This window comes from Pinus tabuliformis, chromosome X, assembly GCF_031772625.1.
Source record: "Pinus tabuliformis cultivar Carrire ecotype Pingquan chromosome X, CPIR1, whole genome shotgun sequence".
Lineage (NCBI taxonomy): Eukaryota > Viridiplantae > Streptophyta > Pinopsida > Pinales > Pinaceae > Pinus > Pinus tabuliformis.
Genome location: NC_142308.1, coordinates 998743911 through 998765774, shown reverse-complemented (window position 1 = coordinate 998765774; position 21864 = coordinate 998743911). Strand labels below are relative to the sequence as shown.

At 33.9% G+C, this 21864-nt stretch overlaps 1 protein-coding gene and 1 long non-coding RNA gene across 2 annotated transcripts; both read left to right on the top strand.

The window, feature by feature from the left end:
• Positions 1-15981: 15981 nt before the first annotated feature.
• LOC149143094 (phospholipase A1-Igamma1, chloroplastic-like) lies at positions 15982-17256 on the top strand. Its single transcript, XM_089451670.1, has 2 exons — positions 15982-16385; positions 16572-17256. Exons 1-2 carry the CDS (start codon positions 15982-15984, stop codon positions 17254-17256), a joined length of 1089 nt encoding a protein of 362 aa, XP_089307796.1.
• Positions 17257-20455: 3199 nt separating this feature from the next.
• On the top strand, positions 20456-21044 carry LOC149143093 (uncharacterized). The gene is made up of 2 exons (XR_016264091.1): positions 20456-20531; positions 20650-21044. It is a non-coding gene; the product is annotated as an uncharacterized LOC149143093 (long non-coding RNA).
• Positions 21045-21864: the final 820 nt, after the last annotated feature.

Sequence of the window (21864 nt, the reverse complement as noted above, 5' to 3'; positions counted from 1 at the left end):
TTAGTATTCATTTAATAACAAATTTCCAAATATCAAGTTGATCTTATTAGTCTTTTTCTTTAAAGACCGGTAAGGATCTATCTTAATCTAAAATCTAAGAAGTGTTTAGAGTGATATAAAAAATTTTAAATGCAAAATTTGAAAAAAAAAATTGCATAATCTAAAAGCTCAGAAGTTTTTAGAGTGATATAAATTCTTTTAAATGCAAAATTTGAAAAACAAAATTACATCTCATAGATAAAATTTACAAAACAATATAGACCAATATTAAAATAATAACATTACTTGAAATTTTTAAAAATGTTTTAACCATGAAAACTTATTTCTTTTCATTGTACATATTAGTTGACATTGAAATATTTTACTTAATATGGCATTTAAATATTTTACTTACGAAGTACATTATTTATACTAGTAAGTTCCATGATAACTTCCTCCATGATTAATAAATTATGAAATTTAGAAATTAAGTTTGATGTTTTGAAATGTATTTGTATTTTTAAAATTTGAAATGAATTATATTGTAAATTGATTGTGATAGAGATTTTCTCAATATGAAATTCAATGTTGCACTGTGAAAAGCATTGTCTCAATATGAAAACTAACCATGGTCAACCATGTTCCAACATTGCATTGTGAAAAAGTTGTCTCGACCATGATCAAACATAGTCAATCATGGTCAACCATCACCAATAACCCTTGTCAAACATGGTCAACCATGGTCCAACATAGCATTGTGACACATAATTTTTCAATATGGAGATCAACCATGGTCATCCATGGTCAACCATGGTCCAACATCGCATTGTGACATATAATTTTTCAATATGGACATAAACCATTGTCAATGATTGTCAGTGAGTGTCCAACATCACATTGCAACAAACATTATCTCAATATGAAAATAAATCATGGCCAACCATATTCCAACTTTGGATTGTGACATATATTTATCTTAGGCTTTATATTCCTTCGATGTATAATATTTTTCCCTTCGTTTTATAATATTTATTTTAAGATTTATATGACTTGGTTTTATAGGCATTCCCATCCTCAGGGTAATGCTAACTCAAAGAATATGTATGAAAAAACTCCAGAGTCATATCGATAGTAGACATAGTATGGATGCAACCATCCGTTTATGATTTTGTCTACGTAAGCATGAATATAAAACTCCTCACAACTTGGATTGATGAAAGTAGATCGAGGGTCTTGATCTTCATCTTCTCTATCCATAATATGAATCTAACCATGCGAGTGAATGTCTCGAAGTCAAACATCATAGAAACCACTTGATTACCGACAAATGATGTGAATCATTAACAAGTGTGAAAAAAACCACCAATAATGACAATGGCTCTCAAGGAACTTCAAGTATAATCTATAAAGTGTGAATAGGTGATCTAAACACTCATAGAATCATTCAAAAAAGGCCAATGATGAGAATCTATCACTAAAGGCAAGAAACATGTAATTAACACATGTAGGCCTCAAGGTACTTAACGTTTCTAGATCAAATTCCTAGACAATGAGGTGAAGTCGATAGGAAGTGACCCATCGTAGGAAATCCTATGACACAAAACATAATTTCAAGTTTTGAAAAATAGTTTGCAAGGACTGATTTAGGGATGGACAACGTGATTTAAGGCTAAAATTTGAAAAGGAACATGAATTCAGGTTGAACTTCTCTTGAACACATTATGACATGAAAATTGACATGGCAGCATTTGACTTAACGATAATACTAAAAACTAGTTGAAGACTTTCAATGGGGTTCAATTAACTATAAGACGAATGGATTTCCCAACCCGGACAGCAGTGTGATGAAATGTTGTATTCAAGAATGACATACTGCCTTTATGATTAATGTAAAATGAACATCTTTTCCCAATTTTCCCCCACCATTGTTGGCAAGTACCTCTTTATTTCTTACAAGCTTGAGGAGGATAAGATATTCTTGTCATGTAAACTCATCCTTAGGATGAGTCCATCAAAGTATTTATAACAAAGCCTAAGAAGGAATGGTTTGTTCTTGTTATGATTATCGAGTCCTATATTGTTTAATTTTAATGAGTCTATTGAAGGGGTAAAATAAATAAAATTATAGTGAGTGGACGATTGTTCATTTACTTTTATGTTTTCATATTTCAAGAGTTTGAGAAGGGCTCAAGGAGGACACCATGATTTCATTTTTCGTAATTTTTTAAGAGCATGAAAGGTAATAAAAGTTTTTTGATAGTCAAAATGATTTATTTTTACGTTGTAACATGTTCTACACATTTAAAACTCAATAAATCATCATAATTGATCAGTATTATGGAAAAAGCATAAAATTTTCACTTTTAAAGCTCCCAATCATAAGAAATAATATTTTAATTTCTCAACAACCTATATTAATTCATTTCTTTACCATTTAAGAGCAGATAAAAGATGCGTTTTTACCAACAAACTTTCGAAACTAATTCTGAGCCAAGCGGTGGACGAAATTGTGAATCATTTCCTCTAGGTGAGAGATCTCCTCAAGATATATATTTTTATCTCTTCAGATTTTCATTTTAGGCTTGCATTTTTTTTGGAGAGATTTTGTCAAAAAATGTTCCCTCGGCCCTGCGCGAGCTGTCTCCATCGGGCTAGTGCAGACCGATAATTTTCTACACGCAAAAAAGCGCAGCCTATGGGGAAATATTCCTATAAATCTTTGTAATTGTGCCCTATTTATAAAAGACTGGCAATGCGGACACTGAGACTTTTTAAAACAACCAATATAAACCCCAAAAAACGAACGATTAGGCTTCAAAACTGATTCTAACTACTTTTAAATGTTATTTTGTGTCTACTGATTATTACAAAATGGAATGGAGGGAGAAAGAAAATAAAGCCATTGATTTAGTAGCTTTGGCAAATCCAACTACTTTTTAGTCTTTGAGAACCTATGGCCTTTTGAAAAATTAGCTCTTTCTTAGGATGAAATCTCAGGTAGATCTAATGACATGCTTGGTAAGGACCTAGAATTTCCGAGAACAATGATTTGCGATCAAAGATCATCATTTTATGATTGATGTTGATGACATCTACTTCTTGACTGGGATTTATCATAGAGGAGATGATATTTCTTTATTTGGGTAGAGAACATATCGAGACACTACCTACGACGTTTTTGTGGGAGCGCACAACTCAAGGATGGAAGGATTGACATTCAGACCATTAGGATCCTGCCTTTGAGGACCATAGTTTTTACTGTCATCAAATTGTGTGGCAGCACAGCCCTTCATTTGACCACACAGGAATAGATGCAGACTGCCATGTAATTTTAGGAATCCACGGTATTTAACTCGTCCAAGGTAGTGGTTATAAACCTGAAAGGATAGCTAACCAAATGCAAAAATGACAAACTGAAGAACTTTGTTTATGGTGTAATTTCGTTTGTTTTTTCCCTAGAGAGGATTCCATTCCTTTAGCGAGAGCAATTTTAACGGATCAGGGAGGTCCTAAAGATCACATATGTTGAGATGGGCCCCCCTTATGGTGCATCATGGAGGTGATGGACAGGTGGTGAGATATACCCCGAGTTTTTTTCTGGTTGGGTCAACAAATCATTTTTATTGAGGACATACCATATGCAGTGATGGATTACATAGGTGACCCTGATATCCCACATCCAACGGCAGTGTAGTGGTGCGACCTAAGTAATAATTTCTAATTTTGATATGTTTTTTTATTTTTATTTTTGTTTTAATATTTTATGTGTTTTTTATCTTCAAAGCCTAATTATATAAAATGCATAGGCAGATATGGGCCTAAGCCGACCAACAAGGCTAAGACACTTTGAGAGGTAAGGTGAGGAGCCTATAACAGTTGGTGCAGTGAACCGAGATGCAGTGGAGGCATTAACAGAGCTAGAAAACAACCTCGAGAGGTTGAATTTAGACATCCCAGACACTACGATAGATGATATACCTCTTTGATAACAGCGACACATAGGTGGAGTTCCAGGACCACTTAGGCGATTGTTGTGTTGGGTTGACCGTGCCATAGTTTTCTATCATGAGCATCATCATGCTTAGTTGTTTAGTTATTTGGGTCACATTTTGATTTTTTTATCAACATATTCGGATAATAAAGGCCACGGGACCTTATTTCCTCAAATGACATTTTGGTATGATTTTCTTTTATACAAAGTTTATATTAATGAAGACTACTACTTTGATTCCAACTTATATTTGATCAGTATGTGGATGAATATTTTTTTACTTCATAAATGTAACAAATTTCTATTTAACACATGATTAGCTAGTGCATCAGTTTATGTGTTCAAATTTCTTGGAATGTGTTGATATTTATTGTAATCAAAATGCCTTTCCAAAAGACAGACCTGTAAAATTTTTTTAACATTGATTAACTTCTTATTGCATAGACATTGTTTGAATGTAATACTACGAGTTGCAAAAATAACCTAACAATCAAACACCGAATACCAAATGAGATGGCATCAGATAATAGTTCAATAACTGCACTATACTCTTCTATAGTACTTTTTGTTTGACTGAGGCATATTCCATGAATAGAGACTAACTCATCACTTTGTGAATAAATAACCCAAGCTACAGAAGAAAATTTTTGAGTTCTATGACTAGCAGCATCAACAAATCCAACATAAGTTTGAGGGAACATCGACATCTCCAAATCAAGGGTAGAACAAGATAAGCAGGAGAAGTAGCAGGAAATTGTAAAACATAAGCTATTTGATACACCTAAAATCTACTAAATAATGTACAAATCTCCACGAAATATTTTATGGATAATATTTATTTACATAAAGACCATTTCCAGGATTTCCTAAAGGAGTACCATCATAATCCACCAGCTCATAGGCTCCTTTAGCTAATACGCATTTTATAATGTAAGGGCCATGCCACATGGGCTCAAATTTTCCTGCACGTAACTTGTCATGAGATTGATCATAAACTAATACTAGGTCACCTTATGCATATGAACGAGGATTCACATTTTGATCAAATTGATCTTCAACTCATTTTTTGTGAGCCTTGCTAGCCAATTTAACCTCAAAGTGAGTTTCATCTAAATGTGCTAAGTGTAAAAAAAGCTCTTCCTCTGTAGAGATAGCTGGTAACAATTCGATGGCTAGTTTCAAAGATGGAATTTCACATTCAATCGGAAATACTGCCTCTAAGCCATAAACAATTTGGAAGGAAGTAAAATCCATATATGTTTTTATGGTAGTACGACATGGACACAGTGCTGGAAAAGGCATGGTATGCAAGTTTCATTTATGAATACCAATTATCCATTTAATCATGTTTGTTAAAATTGTATTGAAGGCTTCGACATGACCAATTTCTTGTGGATAATAAGGAGTAGAGCTATCATGGCGTAGGCCAAGATGTGTTGATAGTTTAGTCTTTAGAAAGTTAAGGAAATGGCCACCATTGTCCGTAACAATAGCTTGTGGGACATCAAACTGAACAATCACATGATTGAAAATCAAAATTGTTGTAGTTTCATCATCGTCTTTATATGTAGGCATTACTTCAACCTGTTTTGTAAAGTAAACAACTCCAAGGATAATATAGCCATGCCCCCTGGCCAAGTGATGGTTACAAGTGATGAAATCTATCCCCTATTTCGCAAAAGGATCGACAACCATAATAGGGTGAAAAGGAGATGGAGGCACTAACATCTTATGATCATAGACCTGGCAATTATGTCATTTTCCGACTACAATTATGCAATATTTAAACATGGAAGGACAAAAATAACTATCACGTAATATGTTTTGGGTAGTGGCATACCCAAACATATGACCACCAAATGCTCTAGAATGGAAATCATTTAATGCTTTTTCACCCTCTTGGTGAGTTAAACAATGCCGAAAGAGAGAATCAATACTGTGGTGGTAAAGAGTGTCACTAACAATATCGCATTGCTGGGATTGGTACTCGATTCAACGATGGGACCATATTTCATCTTGGTACTCTATTTCCACCGACTCTAAGAGGGATTGTGATATGTTCATGTAGACATAATTCAAGCATAGGAGGAGAATCATCGACACCTGGTGATATTTGAGAATTCGACAAAGTCACTTATGGAGCTGCCAATTGTTTCCAGAATATCCATTCCCATAAATCCTCTGGTAGAGAGTACAGTGAGACCTAGATAGGGGTAGCTAAAGATTGTTTATTCCCCAGATTGTATCAGGGTTCCCAGTGCCTCATGAACAACTCAAAGTTGTTCATGAAATATGGTCCATTGTCCAAAATGCACTTATGGTCATCGAGATCTTCGAATATTAGTGTCAAGAAACCCTTGGTGTAGAGGCAGAGATCAAATGGAGCTTTCAACAACCACTTGAGTTGGATCCATCAGAGAATATTCGATTCTCTGGGCCAAATGCCCATAAATTTATAGATTATGGCATGATCTTGTATGAATTATCAATATTGTTCTAGGCGATGGTTAGGGATCACCACTCATGGATTCTTTGCATCTTTTGGAATGCATTGACCCTGTATTTGGGACTTCCATTAAGCTCTCAGAGCAATTGTTTCAGTTTGTTTACCCTTATGTTCCCCCAAACTAGAAGATGAATCATTGGGTGTTCGATGTGTGCCAGGTAGTCCGATCTGAAGGAGGGGGTTGATCTCCCTCACTCAGGAGGGCCTAACATGTGCTCACTCAGTCAAAGGACGATGTCAAGGAGCGATGACAGATGAGTGAGTGAGGAGGAGAGCCCACTACGTGGTATCAAGTGGCCTAAAACCCTAGTGCTACCAAAACCCTTGTAGAGTGTCAAAGCATTTTATTTGTTATTTTTTTTAACCATTTTGGACTATAGATTTTGAATATAACATTTTAAAATATAATATATTTATTTTAAAATTTAAAATAATAATTTCCATTTTTTAATAGGCTAAGAGGCATTCTCTAGGCCAATATGCTAGGCATAACATAACATAATATAATGCAAATATTTTGATTGATTTAAAATAAAAATAAAAATAAAAGATGATAGATATGTGTAACTTAATGTAAATTAATGTAATTTAAACACTTTAACTTGGTGAAAATAAAATAAAAATATACAAAATTAAATAAATAAAAATAGAACCACTCATGGTATTGGCCCAGGGTGCTAAGAATCCATGGTATTGACCAATGGTATTAGTGTCGAATATAACCTATTTTAAGGATATGTTCGTTATTGGGAAATTGTTTGGATTCAGCTTTTTTATGCTTTGTTTCTATTATTGAATGGGTGAATACATAATGTGTAGATATGTATTGAAGCATCAAAGGTTCATTTGTTGGTTAGGACCCTTCCCCTTAACTCGCAACATGTCCCTTACAGTAGCTACTTCCTCATTCTAATGGATTCTTTGATAATCACTCTAATATAATAATTGTAATATATTCTTTTGATTTATGTCTAATAATAATAATAATTGAATAAGCTTAGCTATGAAAGTGACCTAGGGTGAGTGGAGGAGGTAGGGAAATATTAGGTAAAATGTAATTATTATATTTAGCTTAATATTTTTGCCTAACCCCATCAAATTTTTACTAGTTTATATTGTGTAAAACATAATACTATAATATTACATTTCATACACTATTTACCTCAACTAGTCCACTTCTTATTGTAAATTTTCATCATATTTGAAGTTTAAAAGTAAACAAACTTAATTACAAAATGAACATTGGTTAGGTAAAATACTAAGATTTGATATTTAGGTTGGGGTGATAGGAAATATTATGTAAGATGTAATAATATTACATTTGAATTAGTATTTGCCTAGGTCCCCCCAAATTTTCGCAAATAAGGATTGAGAAACTTGCAATATTATATTTTATCTAAGATTTCCCCTCACCTGATCCACTTTTTATTACAATTTTTCTTTATATTTGAAGTTCATAAGTAAACATAACTCCTATATAAACATTTGATGGAAGTATGGTAGAGATGTAATCCTTAACATTTTGACTTCATAAAAATAAAATTATAAAATTATAAAATATAAAAGTAATAATTATATTTATATTTATATCTATAATTAATAATAAAAACAACCTAGATACATCTTAATGCGTAGTGTCCCAAACCCTGGGACGGATCAAATGCCTTGAGTTTCAAACCACTTTTAAAGTGAAAAGAGATTTGGTCCCTTTTAGGGTATAGTAAATCCCGAATTAAGCTGGATGTAGGTTGGTGTTATTAAAAATATGTGATAGAATTAGAAATTTTTCCGAATTAAGCTAGATATTACTAAAAATATGTGATAGAATTTGACATTTTTAACAGCTCAAGAGTGATAACCCACAACCTTCATATTTAATAATTAACGTAATGTTACATTTTCAGACAATTTCTTTAATATAATATTTTTTTTATAAATTTTTTAAAACATAAAAATTAATTAAATATATATATATATATATATATATATATATATATATATATATATATATATATATATATATATATATATATTGAATAGATGGTAAACACTTATAGGGATCAATTGGTAAGAAGTACCAAAACGGTTACTATATGGTACATCTCATATGAGAAAATATATATATATATATATATATATATATATAACTTTATTTTAAATTACTATTATTATTATTACTTGTAAAAATAATTGATATATAAGTTAGATATTTATAAGTTTAAAAAAACATGGAACAAGGTTAAACATTTATACATTTAAGAAAGTATGAGACAAGATTATTGACTATAGATATTTACAATATTATTGGGCAATATTATGACTTATCAATGCCACATCCCAAAAAACCATGGATAATTTAGTATTAATTTTTTTTTTTAATTAATCATATCAACTTTTGATTGGTGTATAGTAATATAAATATTATATTCTAAAATATTTTATACAAATCAAATTTCTATTATCCACTTAACAACTACTATCCACTTAACAATTATTATTTATTAATTAAAATTTTAATATTATATTTCAAACATATAATATTAAATTAATACATATAATGCATTTAAATTAAATATAGAAGTAAAAGATATATTATTGGCATTCTAAATTAAATATAAAAGTTAAAAAATATTATATAATATTAAATTAAAACATATAATACATTTAAATTAAATATAGAAGTAAAAGATATATTATTGGCATTCTAAATTAAATATAAAAGTTAAAAAATATTATTCACATCATAATTGTGTTTCTAAAATCTCAAAAAATAATATTCACATTCTTATTGGTTTTTTAAAATTAAAAAAAATAATATTCACAATCTAATTGTGTTTCTAGATTCTTATCCACTTTACTCGCTGTTATTATTTTCCAATACCGATTATCGCCTGACCAAATCAGGGAACCACTGTTATGAAGATTTCCATTCAACAAGAGAGTTATGGATAAAACAAAATTCTGATTTCACTTGAATACCTAAACGCTGTTATCAAGATTACCATTTAACAGCTGAGCTATTGATGGTTGACCGACCAACAAGGAAACAATGTTATTAAGATTAGCATTGAACGTGTGTTTAATTCATAATACCGGCGGTGGCCACGGAACTGCAAAATAGATTTGACAAATTCGGCAACCTTCTCAATTGACCGAAAGAAGCAAACACTGTAAATAAGATTACCGTTAAGATTATCATGGACAAGTCTCCTATTGATAGTGATGATGATGATGATGGTTAACGTCCGCTGAGACCAAATAATGGTCTATTGGACCTAAGTAAACAAATTATCTATTTTGATTTAAGATTTTATTCCTATGCTCAAAAAGCTTGGAGAGAAGCCTCCCGAGCTCACTATAATTTTGACATTGTAAAAGGCTAGGAAGGTCAATATTGTAACAAAGATTGTGAAACTGAGATCTAATGTGGTTATACGCGGGGCACTCTAAGAGGAAGTGGTTTTCATCCTTGATGTTCCTATTCTCACATATATGGCAGATCCTTTCCGTCAATGGCGTTTTAGGAACTGCCCAACGACCTGTTTCACTATGGAGCTCATGAGAATTCATTCTAATCTTTGCTATATTAATTTTCTTCTTTGAGATAGTTAAAATAAAGAGATACTTTTGATCTTCTAGGGTGGGGTTGATGACCTTCTTATAATAACTTAATTTTCTTTTAGCCGCTAAGTCTTTCTCACACCACATTTTTTCTTTGAACTTAGAAGTAACAATATCTTTAATGTTATTTATGTTTTGCAATGCATCATTTTCGTTGATCTCCCAATAGTTTAACCAGGCCCGTGTGTCTTTATGCCACCCTCGATTGAGCCTTAGGTGGTTTTGGCTAGAATTTAAAGCTAGCTTAGGAAGTCTATGATCATCTATGTTACTGATTTTGTGCTTGTACAACATAAACCTAAGCATAGCTAGGCTCTCAATAGGGGAAAGACCTGCTTCTATAAGGAGAATAGGATAGGGTGTATTACTTTTAATTTTCAGGTTATAAGTTATAAAACGCTTCTGGATTTGCTCAATCTTTCTCCATGATTCTCTAGAGATGCTGCGACCCCAAACCTCACAGCCATATAAGATAACAGGAGTGACTAAAGTTTCAAAGAGGAACTTCTTTTTATCCCACATTACAAGGTTTGCTATTTTACAATTATTTTCAAGACCGAAGTAAGCTTTCCACCCCCCATTAATCCTTTTCTCAATGCTATGGTTCCAGTTGAGCTTGTGATGAATATCAATTCCTAGGTACTTGTAAGAATACACTTCCTCCAAGTTATTATTGTCATACATAAAATTAGCGTAAGTGTCCTTCTTGGATTTGATAATCATAACTTTTGTTTTGTCAGTGTTAACAGTCATACCCATGGTAGAGCAGAAATCCTTAAGAAGCCTGAGTTGCTTATTAAGATCAGATGGGCACCTTTCCAAAAGAACAATATCGTCAGCATAAAGAAGAAGGATGACGACTATCCCAGCTAAGATCGTGCCATCACATCCTGCTTCCTCTAAATAGCCTTCGAGCTTATCGATGTAAATGCCAAATAGGGTAGGCGAGAGGGGGCAACCTTGTTTAACTCCGATGTTACACTTAATATCTTTCGACCACCCTTCATTGCTCTTTAGCTTGGCAATTACATTCTTGTATAACCTTATAGCGGCAGCTCTCAACTCGAGAGGAACCTTTAGCTCTTCTAATCTATTCCAAAGGTTGTATTTAGGAACCATATCGAAAGCCTTTCTAAAGTCCACAAAGCAACAAAATGAATTGGATTTATCATTGCGACATTCCTCCGTAATGATCCTAAGCGTAACAAGGTGGTATATTGTTGAGTGATGCCTTCTGAAACCTGCTTGGCCTTTAGCCCGCTTACCTTCACTTTCAAGCCATATGCTTAACTTCTTTTCCAAAATACTACCATATAACTTGGCTAAGAGAGGGCTGATCATAATTGTTCGATAATTAGAGGGGTTATTTGTATCCCCACTTTTAAAAATAGGGATAATGAGGCTCTCAGTCCGAGGTTTAGGGAACCCTTGCTTGACAGCTTGATTGAAAAGCTTGTGGATGTGGGGGATGAGGACAAGACCTCCAATTTTTGAGATTTTCGCTTGGTAACCTTCAATGTCCTTAGCTTTCCCATTAGCGAGGCGATTAACCCCAAACTTAATGTCTTCTAAAGAGAAAACTTCTTTCGTTGTGAGAAGGGTTTCTAAATTATCCATGACATTTGGAGATTCATAAAGCTTTTTAAGATAGGAATTCCAATCGTGAAGAGCAATTTTTTTATTATCCTTATTCTTCCTAGTTAGAATCTGCCTCCAAAATTTCTTAGGAGCTACCTTAGAGAGGTGTAAGAGATTCTCCTGTCTTTGACGAATGTACTGCCTCTTTTTCCTTTTAGTTAGGGCTTTGTATATTTTTATCTTGTCCATTTTAAGAGATTCATCAACATCTTCCCTAATTGCTCTCCTTGCACTTTTACAATCTTTGTCATACCATGGATTGGTTTTGCTATTTCTTTTATTATTTGAAACTTCAATTGAGAACTTGTTAATAGAATATGAGAGGGTTGTAGTAAAATTATGATAGAGGTCTTTTATGTTGTCTATATTAGATAAAGGAAGCAAATTAGTTTTTAATTCATTTAGAAAGAGATCATTTTTATTTCTATCAAATATTAAGTTGTTTTGGCTATAAGTATTATTTTCTATGGGAACTCTATGCATGACAAAAATGAGAGTTATAAGTAAAGGCCTATGATCAGAGTCAAGTTCGTGGTCATTTAAGATGTCAAAATTTATTATTTCGTTGTATAATGGGAGATCGGAAATAACGTAGTCTACCACACTACTACCAAGTCCATGGATGCAGGTCATCTTGCTAGAATCGGGCCACTTCTATAGACCGTTGCAAATTATGAGATCCTGAGCACTACAGAGCTTGACTAGCTCCGACCCAAACAAATTTTCCCCGAGATCTTCAGAGTTCCTTTTGTACCTGCTAGCCAGAGTAGGGTCTTCGTCTAACCAAAGAGGATTAGGGTTGGAATGATTGCTTAGAATAATAGCTTGGTTGTTTGAAGTTTGAGCATTAAAGTCACATATTAAAACGATATTACCATCATTCCTTAGGCTAGAAATATCATTCTCTAAACCATTATAAGGATTAGTTTTATCTAGATTCTTCTTCTTATAGAAGTTAGAATTAATGGGGGGAAAATAACGTATTGCTATGTAGGACTTTTTATTATTAATGTCTTTGATCTCTATCCAAATATATTGGTTGTGAGGGTCGTTTTTATAAATCTTAACATGGGGGGAGATGTTCTTCTTAATGTAACAAGCTATTTCCCCAATGCCTCTACGGGAGGATCGCTTGTTCCAGGTAGACCATAGCGTAAAGCCATCTATGTTAGGGACCTTAGATTCTTCGTGCTCCCAAGTTTCAACAAGCAAAATAATATCAACATCATTTGAAATCCAACATAGCTTGGGGCGTTTGTTCCATGGGATGCCCCGACAATTCCAAGAAAGGATCCGGAGCATGTTTAATTGCTATTGATTACTATCTTTTTGGTTTATATCTCGAATAAAGGCTTTTCTATTTCTAATTACTGCCCATTTTCCTTCCTTTCTAGCTTCTTTTACCTTTTGAACCTCCTTTCTTAATTCGGCTTGGTCTTCTGGAATGAGATCTTCATTTATGAATATTCCCGTTCCTTTTAGACTTGAGGTTTTACTAAGTATGTCGTGCTTATGATCAGTGGAGCTCACCTTTATGCGGATTAGTCTTCCTTTATTCTCGGTTAATTTCCCAAACCTTGTTGCTTCTGTGAGACACAATGTTTCAATTTATAATCTATTATGTAGTTATGTCTAGGCTAAGGCTAAAGTATCCTCATCTACTTCCTCTTTTAAACCGAATATTATAAGGTTTAAGGCCCTTTTGTTATGTTCGTGGTCTAATTCTATTAATTTTTTCATTTCATCTTTAATTGGTTTGATATCTAACTTATCTACCACATTATTTAGGGTGAGGCGGCTATTAGCTTTTTCTTCTAGTTCTTTAATCATGTCTTTCATTTTAAGACTCTCTAAAGTATCAACATCTCCTTGCTGGGATGGTTGGTTAGTATCTTGGTTATGTTTTTCTATAACCTGCAGTCTAGTCTCCATTGCCTCCATTTTATTCTCTAGCAGTTCTATTTTATTTTCTATTTGTTTTTGGATCGTGTCTTCAAGAGATGCAAATTTATTTTCTAGCATGGCTTCTAACTCTTTTTGTAGCTTGGCTTCTCTTTCTTCTCTACGTTTCTCTAAAGACTCTATATACTCATAAAGGCCTTGTAGAGTAACTATGCTAAGTCTTCCCTTGGTAATCTTTGTTAACTGTGGTGAAATATTCATACTTGAAATTATATGAGCAAATATGTATTAGAAAAAGAAAAAGATAAGGAATGTGTGGACCTGATATCAGAAAACCTGACTGCAGATCGCCCGTCTGCCCTTGGTAATATTTGGTAACTGACTGCAGATCGCCCATGCCCACCACAACCCGCAGACTCTTTCACCGAACCTCAGAACACTTTCACCGAAGAATATATAGAGTATTTTTTTTACTCTTTCACCGAGCCTCAGAACTCTTTCACCGAAGAATATATGCGAAGAATATATAGAGTAAGAATATATAGAGTATGTTTTTAACTCTTTCACCGAGCCTCACAACACTTTCATCAAAGAATATATGCAAAGAATATATGCCAAGAATATATTGAGTATGTTTTTAACTCTTTCACCGAGCCTCACAACACTTTCATCAAAGAATATATGCAAAGAATATATAGAATAAGAATATATGCCAAGAATATATTGAGTATGTTTTTAACTCTTTCACCGAGCCTCAGAACACTTTCACCGAAAAATCACTTTCATCAAAGAATATATGCGAAGAATATATAGAATAAGAATATATGCCAAGAATATATAGAGTATGTTTTTAACTCTTTCACCGAGCCTCAGAACACTTTCACCGAAGAATATATAGAGTACGTGTTTAACTTTTTCACCGAGCCTCAGAACACTTTCACCGAAGAATATATAGAGGAAGAATATATGCCAAGAATATATAGAGTATGTTTTTAACTCTTTCACCGAGCCTCAGAAATCTTTCACCGGAGTATATATAGACTACGTGTTTAACTTTTTCACCGAGCCTCAAAACACTTTCAAAGAAGAATATATGCGAAGAATATAAAGAGTAAGAATATATGCCAAGAATATATAGAGTATGTTTTTAACTCTTTCACCAACACTTTCATCGAAGAATATATAGAGTACGTGTTTAACTTTTCCACCCAACCTCAGAACACTTTCACCGAAGAATATATGCTAAGAATATATAGAGTAAGAATATATGCCAAGAATATATAGAGTATGTTTTTAACTCTTTCACCGAGCCTCAGAACTCTTTTACCCCGAAGAATATATGCTAAGAATATATAGAGTAAGAATATATGCCAAGAATATATAGAGTATGTTTTTAACTCTTTCACCGAGCCTCAGAACTCTTTTACCCCGAAGAATATACGCTAAGAATATATAGAGTAAGAATATATGCCAAGAATATATAGAGTATGTTTTTAACTCTTTCACCGAGCCTCAGAACTCTTTTACCGAAGTATATATAGAGAACGTGTTTAACTTTTTCACCGAAGTATATATAGAGTACGTGTTTAACTTTTTCATCGAGCCTCAGAATACTTTCACCGAAGAATATATGCGAAGAATATCTAGAGTAAGAATATTACAAAGATTTGAAGAATATATAGAGTAAGAATATTACCAAAGATTTGACAAATTCAAAGACCTTCTCCGTTGAAAAAAAAGAAAACTCTCTTATTAAGATTACCATTGAACTAGTAAGTGATTGAGTTGAAAGAAAAAACGTGGAAGAGAGTGATTTGAAAAAAATAAATAAGAAACTATAGTTCCGACGAAGAACACCGGGGATCTCCAGTGATATGGGAGAAGGATGTCGATTAACTTTCTTATCTCATCGTTTTGCTTGGAACCCCTTAGAATTGGGGGAAAGGGAGTGGGGAACCTGAAAAAGACGTGCGCACGTTTGAACGATTAAAAATTTAAAACCTGAAGGCAGAGGAATACCATGTAAACAATTCATAGTCAAAGTCAATCCTTTGGACTCATGCAACCGTGTCAAATTTACTAACTTCGAATCCAAGAAATCGATCAGCTTGCTGCTGCTAATGAATTTCGTGTACGATATGGATATATATACTCATACCAAGCTCTGGTAAGATACACATATTGGGATTGGCATTGCACATCAGAAAAACTAAGCTAACAACTTGCATAAAACCACAGAAGCAGAACTGTCTTTCAGACATCCAGCCTTCTTATACTTGAGGACATTGAGATTCAGAAATTCATGTCTCGCTTCATAGATCACCTCTATTCAGTACTACGAAGGATGGGGATGCTCCCTTCATTCCTTACAGCTTCAAGCAGCAAGGGCACTCTTCTCCATGAAAAGCTGATCCGGACCCAAAACCGAAAATCGATCGCCTGTTCTTCAATACACCCACTAGTAAAAAAGATGGGCCGATACGAAAACATAGCGCTTGCAGATATGTGGCAAGATATTCAAGGAGCAGAGTCGTGGAATGGGTTATTAGATCCCATTAATCCAGTATTCAAAGCTGAGATTCTCAGATATGGTGATTTCACAGAGTTGTGCTACGATGCGTTTGATAGTGAACTTTTCATGAATGGTTATGGTGGGGCTAAGTATAGTCCTGATAAATTGTTCGACAGCTGTGAAATGGGCGGTGATTCCCAGTATTACCCCAAGGGCTATAAAGTGACCAAATATTTGTATGCAGACATAGATATCTGAGGGAGGAAAATAGAGCAATCTGTGTGGATTGGGTTTATTGCAGTTTGCATAGATACTCAAGAGATACGAAGACTAGGACGGCGGGATATTGTAGTAGCGTGGAGAGGAACCCAAACGGCTCAGTAATGGATAGAGGACGCAAGAGATATTTTAGTTCCTGCCAGATTATCAATTACTCCTCTCAAACACAAGCGCATCGGAGCCGGATTATCGTCTACTGCTCCTTTCAACGACAACGGCGTCCGAGTGGAGCAGGGATTTTTAAGCTGTTACACTTCTCATGGAGACAATTCAATATCTGCAAGACATACTGTTATTTCAGAAATTTTAAGACTGGTACATGAATACAAGGAAGAAAGTTTGAGCATAACTTTAACAGGACACAGCTTAGGAGCTGCTCTCGCAACCTTAAGCTCATATGACGTTAAGAATAACCTTAACGCAAATTTGCTGGGACAGCCTATACCTGTGACTGTTTTTGCATTCGCGAGCCCACGCGTTGGGAATAGAGCATTCGCCCTGCGAATGGCGGAGGTGGGAGTGAAGGTGTTGCGGTTGGTGAACAAGAACGATATTGTTCCCAAAGTTCCTGGACTTGTTTTCAACGAGAACTGCTGGACATGGTTGAGTCAAATGTTGGATTGGTTTCCCTCGACATATTTTCACGTGGGCGTGAAAATTGTTTTGAACAATAACAACTCTCCCATTCTGAAAGAGCTCCATAATCTTGATCCTGCTTACGCCCACAGTTTAAAGAATTATCTTCATCTAATTGACGGTTATGTCGGGAACGGCAAACCTTTCAAATCTTCAGGGAATAGAGACCCTGCTCCGGTTGCTGCGACTTAGTGATAGAAGATCCTAGAATTTCGCTTTTGGTGGCAGCACCTGCACCAACAGCAGAAGAACAAGAACTAATAAGATGACTGATTGACTCCTTAGAAACCCCCGTGAACCAGCAAGATCACTGACTGAATTTTTTCCAAGGCTTTATTATCACCGTGGGCTTTCTTCGACCAAATCATGTGATGTGATCTTTTTGAGCCAATCCTGTGACCAGCACAAGTGGTTGTATTATAAGACTGCCTAGATCCCTCTATCAGAAGCTAACCCTTTTCTCTTTAATCAATTAACCTGTAATAAAATGATTCTGACCTATTTCATTATGGAAGTGCTAGGCATAAATGTCGAGATGCCATGGAATAAAACTAGTTATTTCAATCTATCAGAATCGAAGGCAATTTTTGTCGTTCCATTAGCTTCCAGAGAAAGATTTCTTCAATGCGTATTTGCAGGCTCCACTCACCAATAAAACTTCCAAAAAAATATGGTTAAAAACAACTTAATTTTCATCATCTTTATTATTAATTTATTTTACCTATAAAATAATTAATATATTTTTCATTTGTAGATTATTGCATTTCCCATTGTCAATTTATAAGTGCGTGTTAATACATGATAGTCTTTATATAGATAATGCTTATAATATAATCCAAATAAATAAATTGGGGTTTTAGATATTATAAATTTATATTGTGTTTATATATACTAATAATTTAAATTGATTTTTAAATAGTGTCTACATTAAATTAAAATTGTTAAATGTTAAACAGTACTTTTACATTACATGTTTATGTTTTTATGTGAGATTTACCCTATATGGGTTGTTTACATTTACCATTGAAATTTGTTCGCCTCTATGCCTAATTAAAAAAATATAAGCTATGAAAGTAATAATTATATTTATATTTAAGACATTTTGAATAGCTCAAGAGTGATAACTTTCAATCTTAAACTTTCACAATTAATGTAATATTACATGTTCAAACAATTTTTTTAATACAATCTTTATTTATTATAATTTATTGAAATAGAAAAAATGATTAACAAATTTTATATATATGGATGTCATATAAATAGGCACCAATTTGTAAGAAGTATTAAAATAATACTTACTACATGGTACATTAAAAAATAAAAGAAATCATAACTTTATTTTAAATTATTATTATTATTATTATTATTAATTGTAAAAATAATTGCTATAAGTTAAATATTTATACATTTAAAAAAACATGGAACAAGATTATTGACTATGGAGATTTACCATACTATTGGGCTATAGCATGGCTTATTAATTCCACATTAATAGAGATTTACAATACCAGTGTGCAATATTATGGCTTATCAATATCAAATCCAAAAAAAATATGAGTAACTTCATATGACAGCTCTTTTTTAATTAATCAATTTAATTAAAAAACAAAAAAGACGTAACTACTTTACAGATAAATATGAGCCTTTAATTCATGTATACTAGTTTGAATATTATATTCTAAAATATTTTGTGCATGTTAAATTTCTACTATCTATATGACAATTATTAATTATTAAATTAAAATTTTAATATTATAAAACATATAACATATTTTAATTAGACATAATATTCGCATTCTAATTAAAGTGATCAAAGATATTTTTGTAAATTTAAGATACAGTGATGAAAATTCAAGATTTTAAATGTTTTAGAAATTTTTGATAATATTGATTTACCGTAAAAACACTTCAAACACAACTACTGCAAAATTTCTTTAAAAAAATTGGCCAGACATCCCACGACCATGCATAGCCTTAGCTAGGTAGTGAAAGCCTTGGACAAGTGTCCTATTGATAGTACGGCAGTGGCTACGGTACTGTAAAATAGATTTGACAAATTCAACGACCTTATCGGTTAGAATTAAAAAGGGGACTCTGTTATTAAAATTACCATTGAACCAATAAGTGATTGATTTAAATGAGATTCTGAATCCCGAGCCGGAGCCTGCCGGAAGAACACCGGTGATTTCGAATTCTCAATGAAACAGGAAAAATATGTCCATTAAAGTAGTTGTATCATTGTTTTGCTTGGAACATCTCACTCAGACCGAACAGCCGGGGATAGCCTCACAGGGACGTTAGCAATTAGAATTGGGGGAGCGGGGCTGATAGAGGGGATAGCCTCATAGTTATAAATATTTATGTGCCCTTTCAACTGATATTATAAATACCTTAAATCTATTAAAAGTTTTGCTACATTTATTAGTAAAATATTTTAAATTTACTTCATTATAAAAACATAGAGATAATTGTCAAGTTGGCTGGGTAATAAATGTAATTAATGTACTGCAAAATATTAAAAACAATTTTCTCCATTTACTATCTTGCATATGGGTTGCTTGAATGGGTATTTGCAAGCTGCCCACTCGATGCGATCTAATTTTTATATTTTAGTAACGTAAGATTTTATCAAATCTTTAGTTTAATAAAATATTGCAGTATAATATTTTTTTATATAAACATTAAATTTACAATATATATTTTTATATGACCATTGACTCTTAATTTAAATAATTAATTAGATATTGTCACGTCCCCATGGGAATATACCATAAAAAGAAAATTTACTTATAATGCTAACCCTTTATATACATGAATATCAACCTTAATAATACCAAGTAATTATTTAATTCTTGGTTACCGACATGTAACTGGGTTATATACGTGTGTTAATTCTTTGACAATTCATAACTCCCTTGATATTTATATACACGGCATTATGTTATCGTTGTATGGCTTGTCTGTCATGTTCAATGGTACCATACATCCACCCAAGCGCCAGGTGTGAGGGAACATTAATGGCTCATCTACCCTGGCCAGGTGGCTGGCATCGTACTCGACCCATGTGAAACTTTGGAGGGAACGTTGTTGATGCGCGCCAACTCCCATCCGAACGAACGGTGAGGATCTTCCGAGCTGATCTAAGGGCTCACAATGAATTCAGGGTTTAAAGGGTTTATAAAAATCTCGGGCCGCAAGACTCGGGTTCATTTGCACCTGTTCAGTTGGTGGTGCTCACTTCTCCTCCACGGATCCTTTCTTCTCTTAGTGTCGGCTCATTTCAATCAACCCAGGTAATATCCGCCGAGTCTCAGCTATTACACATGGCTCATTATCTTTGATAGTATCGTTGTCACAGGTTATTGTTCTGGTTATATTAATCTAACCTCAAGTTTTTGGATTGTGCAGGCACCGGCTCCTTGGTCTCCATTCCGCGACAGGTATTCCAGGAATCCGGAACATACCAGGTATTTCCCTTACGTAGGTTTGTAGATTCACAGTGTATTTGAAATCTTAAGGATTTATATGCGGATTCGATCCTTCGACCTGGGGTTTCCTCCTGACAACTTTCACCTGTTGTCTCAGGTTTACCCTCTTTGGTCAAACCGGGTTAGGATAAGCGGTAGGCCTCCTCGTGCCGGAGCCGTGCCTAATCTGGTTATGCAATATTGATATATATGTATTTTGTTTCTCATTCAGTTTGTAAATCTTACTTTGGAAACTCACGGCAACCCTTGCCGGAACTTGGTTTAAGTCAAGACTGTTATTTAACTCTTCTGTTGTTATATACCCGCAATGAGTTTTGTCGGATGTAATGCATATTTGCCGAGACCAGGATTTACCCTCGGTTCTCTGGTTATCTTACGAATTGTCTAGTGCCATACCCTGCGGGGTTCTCTGTTTCATGACATTGGATATACATATATAGGAATGAGTTGCTTCTTTGAACGCACAAAGCGTATTTGCATTTATCTTGGTTATATCGAGCATTCGTTTGTCTGTGTTTTATGTGATTCCACTCTTCAGATTTGTTATGGGGTTTTTATTTATTAAGCTACGGCCGTTTGTCTTTTAATAAACTGGCTTAACCCCTCGAGGGTTTGATAATACTCACAAGGGTTTGTGGCATTGAAACCCTCTGTTCACACAACCTCTCGTACCTGAGACGGAGGTTAAGTGACCGCTGTCACAGTGTTCTGGGCTTATAGAGCGCCTCTCAGGTTATTAATATGTTTCATTACAGACATAAATGTTTATATTCATCTATCCGAGGTTGCATATATTGTAGAATGAGACCCTAAGTACTGGGTTTCGATGAGTTACCTCTGAGAACGGATTTCCGTATAGCATGAGGCACACAATGTCTTCTGTGGTTTCGTGATTACACAGTTATTTAACATATATGCTGTTTTCCGTTCCTACAGTTATAGTGCGCATGGTTGTTTTTCCCCATCGAACCATTCATGCATTATCGCTGTGTTTTACTGTTATGCTGTTAAGAACTTTATAAGGTTTCTCATACGACTACAGATAGTCATGAAGCGATTCATGCAGCCAGTTATATCTTGGGTTTTCTCACAGCTAATGTGTTTCGATTCTTATGGTTTATGCATTAACTGCTACAGCGTTCTCTTATCGGCTCTATCTGTAGATTGTATGTAATCTTACAGCTTCCAGATATCAACTCGGTCTGTAGCTTATGTACTGTTTACAGCTTTCATTCAGCTAACATACATTTGTATCATAGTTATCATGCATTGATATAACATTTAGTTCACCATCGATGTTTAAACAGATAGC